Source organism: Syngnathoides biaculeatus, chromosome 20 (genome assembly GCF_019802595.1).
Source record: "Syngnathoides biaculeatus isolate LvHL_M chromosome 20, ASM1980259v1, whole genome shotgun sequence".
Lineage (NCBI taxonomy): Eukaryota > Metazoa > Chordata > Actinopteri > Syngnathiformes > Syngnathidae > Syngnathoides > Syngnathoides biaculeatus.
Window position 1 is genome coordinate 809622 of NC_084659.1, and position 6855 is coordinate 816476.

The 6855-nt window shown below is 39.9% G+C and overlaps 1 protein-coding gene across 12 annotated transcripts in view; it reads left to right on the forward strand.

Annotated features, from left to right (window-relative positions):
* LOC133493818 (oocyte zinc finger protein XlCOF6.1-like) overlaps positions 1-5682 on the forward strand; it is a 29801-nt gene extending 24119 nt beyond the window's left edge. For 11 of the 12 annotated variants that reach the window (XM_061807702.1, XM_061807708.1, XM_061807698.1 and 8 more), the window contains one exon: positions 209-5682. In XM_061807702.1, the coding sequence (XP_061663686.1) occupies positions 209-1353 (1145 nt within the window). In that variant the 3' untranslated portion in view covers positions 1354-5682. The remainder of the gene's footprint in view (positions 1-208) is intronic. The other variant, XM_061807710.1, reaches the window with a different exon arrangement.
* Positions 5683-6855: the final 1173 nt, after the last annotated feature.

Consider the following 6855-nt stretch of genomic DNA (forward strand, 5'->3'; position numbering starts at 1 on the left):
TTATGTTTTTTTTTTTTTAGTGGTGGCTAAAACCAAACGCATTTGTCCTCTATCACTACACAAGTCACTCTATCAGTGGCTATCTGCCACAATTCTGAGTTACTTTGTAATAACAACACCACATTTCCTCCGCTACAAAGTGCAGTCGTGATTACATACTGTGAACAAATGAGATTTAATCACTTTGTGTTTGACTTTTGCCTTGCAGACGTCAGTGAAAATCTTCATCCGGACCGACAGCAGTCAGTATGCCGTCATATAAAAGAGGAAGAGGAAGGTGAAGAGATTCAACGCATCAAAGAGGAGGAAGAGTTTCTACACTTGAAAGAGGAAAAGCAGGAGGAAATCATCCAGGTTCCATCCACTGGTGTCCATTTGAAGAGTGAAGGTGAAGGTCAAAGTGTGGAGAGACAAGGGGCAGAGCCTCCAAGCACGAATCGCTCAAGTGATGGAGAGTACCACAGTGGAGGATTACAAAAAGATGGTCATGATGATGATAATGATGAACAATTGGAAGGTGATGTGACATTTCACACTGCCAACAATTGCTGGAAATGTTCTCAGTGTAGGAAAGCTTTTGCTTCTATGAGGAGTTTCAAACAACACATGAAAATACACATAGGAGAGAACAAGTTTGCATGCTTGGTTTGTGGTCAAACATTCATTCAGAAGGAACACTTAAAAATACACAAAATAACTCACACTGGTGAGAAGTGTTTTGCATGCTCAGTTTGTGGTCAAAGATTCACTGTGAAGGGAAACCTAAAAAGACACACAAGAACACACACTGGTGAGAAGCCTTTTTCCTGCTCAGTTTGTGGTCAAAGTTTCACTCGGAAGGAACAAATAAAAATACACACAAGAACCCACACTGGTGAGAAACCTTTTTCCTGCACAATTTGTAGCCAAAGATTCTCTGACAAGAGAAGCTTAAAAATACACACAAGAACACACACTGGTAATAAACCTTTTTCCTGCTTAGTTTGTGGTCAAAGATTCTCTGTGAATGAAAGTTTAAAAAGACACACAAGAACACACACTGGTGAGAAACCTTTTTCATGTCCACTTTGTGATAAAAGATTCACTGAGAATGGAACATTAAAAAGACACACAAGAACACACACTGGTGAGAAACCATTTTCATGTCCAGTTTGTGATAAAAGATTCACTGAGAAGGGAAAATTAAAAATACACACGAGAACACACACTGGTGAGAAACCTTTTTCATGTCTGTTTTGTGATAAAAGATTCACTGAGAATGGAAAATTAAAAATACACACGAGAACACACACTGGTGAGAAACCTTTTTCCTCCTTAGAATCTGGCCAAAAATTCTCTGTGATGAAAGTTTAAAAAAACAAACAAGAACACACACTAGTAAGAAACTTTTGCCTGCTCACTTTGATCAAAAATTGTCTTCTAAGTACAGTAACCTCTCATTTTTCTCAGTTAATGGGGACCAGAACCCTAACCCTAATACACACAGGTGAGAAGCCTTTTGGATGCTAAGCTTCTGGTCAAAGATTCACTCAGAAGAGAACCTTAAAAATACATACCAGAACATATACTGGTGAGAAACTTTTTTCAAGTCCAGTTTGTGATAAAAGTTCCACTGAGAATGGAATATTAAAAATACACGAATCCACACTGGAGAGAAACCTTTTTCCTGCTCAGTTTGTGGTCAAAGAATCCCTAACAAGAGAAACTTAAAAACACACAACAACACACACACTGGTGAGAAACGTTTTTCTGCATTTTGTGTTCAAAGATATACTCACACAGATTGGTGAAAAACCTTTTGCCTGCTTTGCTTGCAGTCAAAGATTCTTACAGACGGCTTACTTAAAAATACACACAAGAATGGACAATGGAAAGAAGGCTTTTGCCTGCTGAACTTGTGGTAAAAGATTCTCTGAAAAAGGAACTTTAAAAAAACACACACACACAAAGGACACTCACTGGCTAGAAGCATTTTTCCTGCGCAGTTTGTGGTCAAAGATTTTTGGGCCTTTTTTGGCAAACTTTTTGGCTCGGGGGCCACTTTGACTTATAAATTTGACAGACGGACTGGGTCAGCACAAGATACAATTCAAGTTGAAAAAAAGGTATTTTTTTAACAGTACATATCAAACATACCCACAAAAAAGTCATTGAAGTATTAAAATATCTTTTGAAGAGAACACTGTTGCTGATTACACATTTCAGCCTATTCATCAAAGTCTGGTGGTAATTCTGTTGTAGTTGAATATTCAGCTCATTCATGTGTGTCTGTACGTCCATGGTAAAGGCTAAATCACAAAACCAATCTGTGTCATTCAGCACAGAAAAATTGTCAGTTTTCTCCAAAAATGAAATAATCTTATATTTGAGCTCCCACACACTTAGACATACTTTTCCTAAACTTAACCAGTGGACATTAGAATGGTAAAGTAAGTCCATGTGGTCAGGGTCAGTTTCTTCAAGAAAATCAATAAACTGACAATGGTAAAGTCCACTCACTCGAATAAAGTTAAGTTTCACAACTGGCTTAACTACGTGGTCAAGCTGCAACACGGATTCACACAGTGCTTCTTGGTGAATTATGCAGTGGAGAAAAATCACCTCCTCCTCAGGGTTTTCCTCTTTCGCCCTGTCCTGAATTCTCTTGAGCATCCCAATGTTTTTTCCGGTCAGATTTGGTGATCCATCAGCGGTAACGTTGGCAAGCATACTCTAGTTAACTTGTGCTTCTGTATGACCACTGCCACGCTGTGAAAAAAATCCTCTCCTTGTATTTTTCCTTTCAGGGATTCCATATCCCAAAACTTCGTTATCTCGAAATTCTCATTAATCCCTCTGATAAAAATTAAAAGCTGAGCGGTTTCCTTGATATTGTTTCTTTCGTCCAGTCTCAAAGAATACAATGTACAGTGAGGAAAACAAGTATTTGAACACCCTGCTATATTGGAAGTTCTCCCACTTAGAAATCATGGAGGGGTCTGAAATTTTCATCCTAGGTGCATGTCCACTATGTTAGAGATAATTGAAAAAAAAAATCCAGAAATCGCAATGTATGATTTTTTTTAGCGATTTGTGTGATACAGCTGCAAATAAGTATTTGAACACCTGTCTATCAGCTAGATCTCTGACCCTCAAAGACCTATTAGTCCGCTTTTAAAAGTCCACCTCCAGCCCATGTATTATCCTGAATCAGATCCACCTGTGTGAGGTCGTTAGTTGCATAAAGACACCTGTCCACCCCATACAATCAGTAAGAATCAAACTTGTAAAATGGCCAAGACCAACGAGCTGTCCTAAGACACCAGAGACAAAATTGTACAACTCCACACAGCTGCAAAGGGCTACAGAGAAATTGCCAAGTAGCTTGGTGAAAAAAGGTCCACTGTTGGCGCAATCATTCAAAAATGGAAGAAGCTAAACATGACGGTCAATCTCAATTGGAGTGGAGCCCCATGGAAGATATCACCTCGTGGGGTCTCAATGATCTTTAGAAAGGTGAGGAATCAGCCCAGGACTAAACGATAAGACTTGGTCAATGACCTGAAAAGATCTGGGACCACTGTTTGCAAGGTGACTGTTGGTAATACAATAAGGCGTCATGGTTTAGAATTCATGCATGGCAGGGAAGGTTCCCCTGCTTAAACCAGCACATGTCAAGGCCCATCTGAAGTTTGCTAATAACCATTTGGATGATACAGAGGATTCATGGGAGAAAGTTTTGTGGTCAGATGAGACCAAAATGGAACTTTTTGGTCATAACTCCACTAACCGTGTTTGGAGGAAGACGAATGATGAGTTCCATCCCAAGAACACCATCCCTACTGTGAAGCAGCATCATGCTTTGGAGGTGTTTTTCTGCACATGAGACAGTACGGCTGCACTGTATTAAGGAGAGGATGACCGCGGCCATGTATTGTGAGATTTTGGGGAGCAACCTCTTTCCCTCACTCAGAGCATTGAAGATGGGTCTTGGCTGGGTTTTTCAACATGACAATGACCCGAAGAACACAGCCAGGAAAACCAAGGAGTGGGTCTGTAAGAAGCATATCAAGGTTCAGGCGTAGCCTTACCAGTCTCCAAACCTAAACCAAACAGAAAATATTTGGAGGGAACTGAAACTCTTGTGTTTCTCAGCAACAGCCCAGAAACCTGTCTGATCTAGAGAAGATATGTGTGGAGGAGTGGGCCAACATCCCTCCTGCAGTGTGTGCAAACCTGGTGAACAACGACAGGAAATGTTGGACCTCTGTAATTGGAAACAAAGGCTACTGTACCAAATATTAACATTGGTTTTCTCAGATGTTCAAATACTTTTTTTACAGCTGTATCGCACAAATACATTGTTAAAAAAATCATGCATCATAATTTCTGGATTTTTGTTTTTAGATTGTCTCTATCACAGTGGACATGCACCTATGATGAAAATTTCAGACTCCTCCATGATTCCTAAGTGGGAGAACTGGCAATATACATATAAATTACTAATACCAATAATGATTGGACCAGCAGGCTGTGACTGAGTATCCTAACACAGCAGGCACAAGGCAGAAAAAAATAGTAGGCTCGCTGATCAAGAATTTAACAATTAACATTTACACTGGAGAAAACCATTTTTCCTGCTTAGTACGTTGTCAAAGATTCTCTTCAAACTATCAGGCTCGCACACACAAGTGTGCCGGTAGGAAAATCCATGATCAAGAGCCCTTAAAAGTCAATGTTTAAAATGAAAGTAATTACTCTAATAATATTCTTGTATTCTGTGTACAAGCTTTTATTGCATCTTCAATCCATAACAACGGTCTTTTGTACCCAAATGGCGGCTGATTTCATTTGACCTTATCTGATCCGTAAAAGCTAAAATATTGGGCTAACAATTCAAAATATATGTATCCATCCATCCCTCCATTTTCTAGGCCGCTTAGTCTCACAAGAGTTACGAGAGGTCTGGAGCCTATCACAGATATGTTCGAGCAGGTGGCAGGGTACACCCGCAACTGGTTGCCAGCGAATCGCAGGGCACATGGAGACAGGCAGCAATCACACTCAGAATCTTACCTTGGGGCAATTTGGAGTCTCAAATCAATGCATGTTTTTGGTATGTAGGAGGAAACCCACGCAACCACAGGGAGAACATGCAAATTCCACACAGGCGGGGCTGGGATTTTAATCCCGGTCCTAAGAACAAACAGTATTAAATTGCCTTGAGTCGAAATGTCTGCATATATTTTTGGGGACATGAAGCCACATTTCTTTGGTGAGGTTTCTAATGAAAGTGATACTTGTTGCCCTGTTGTCATTTTTATGACATCCTTAATATTTCACAATCCATAATTTCTTTTGTTCCACCCGATTTCTATCATGTATAAAAGGAATGTGAATGTATAAAAAAATACTGATTACGATTTACTTCATTTTACAGCACATTCCTTTTCCCTCTACAGCTGTGCTACTGATTTTAATGTTGGATTTTGTTGATGAAAAACGAGTGTACAAAAGGGAATTCTTTATTTACCAATTGCTCCAAAATGTATTATTTTCTTGTGCATCCATGCATTTTGTCCCATGTCTTAGTGGTGTCAATATCAAATATGTGAATAATTAATTGAAATAGACTGGAAAGAAACTTTGACTTTTGGTGATAAAGTGTATGTGATCCTTCATAAAATACACTTCAACCGGTGAGACTGACTCCATTTGTTTGCACATCAAATCCATGTTCCCCATTAAAAAGAATTAAAATGTCTTTAATCCAATGCACTTTCAAGCAAAACATTGGCTCAAGCACAAAATCCCAAATTTGATAAACTCTAAATATGGGCACTGTGGAGTATCACAAGCAGATGGCCTCGATCAGATAGTGACGACATGACGTCACACTCTCCTCACTCTGACGAAGATCATAAAAAGTGTGAAGGTGATTTTAAATGTAGTGCTCCTCTGAAGAAGGAGCAAAGTGATAAGAATTATATCCACAAGGCGATGTCTTCCTCACATATGAAACACGTATAACGTTTTTAAAGTGTTAATTTCACATATTTACAATTCAAATAAAGTGCATTTAAATTCTGCAACTGCAATAAACAAGGTACCAATAAACTTGCTTCATTTTGTCTTGGAAAATACGGCGACACAGTCACAAAGTAATCACAACAGCATGGAACACAACGACACGCAACACATAAGGTCGGCGCATGTACGCTAGACAAAATGGAGGGCTCTGCACTGCCACGTAACTAACGCAACTCTAGAACAACCGTCATCTGACATTAATATCGTCCTTAAAATAATGCGTGTGCCACCAAAATTAAAACTCGGCAGATCGTGAACAATATTCAACATATTTCATCTACAGTTGAAGCTGTTGATGGCAGTTTTACCTGCAGAAGGAGCAAAGTGAAAAGACAGGAATTCACAACGCGGTGTCTCCCTCTTCCGGACACAATGTGCACTGAGGGACGCTCTCTGTCTAGGACTTCATTCTTCTACACTTTTCCAAAAGACCCGGTCCGTCATGAAAAATTGATTGCGCAGGTGCAAGGGACGAGAGCTTCGTGGGTTCCAAATGACAGTTTGGGGGAACGACTTAATCCTTTCAGCGAGTGATGACAACGCTCGCGGCACTGGGCTGGGGTGGCTCTGAGTATGTTATATACTGTCATATTGTCAGGAGTCTGTCGTGAGTGAGAAGTGATCCGCATATCATCTAAACAACCCTATGGCTCAAAAACAATAGGGTAATATTGCCCCAGCCACTTCACTTGATTGTGAGATGTTTTCTTCTTCGAAAAGAGCTTCCGTGTCAGAAGAGGCGTCAGAAAAATCTGAAAATCTCTGTTGTTCCTCTCCCAAAGCAGG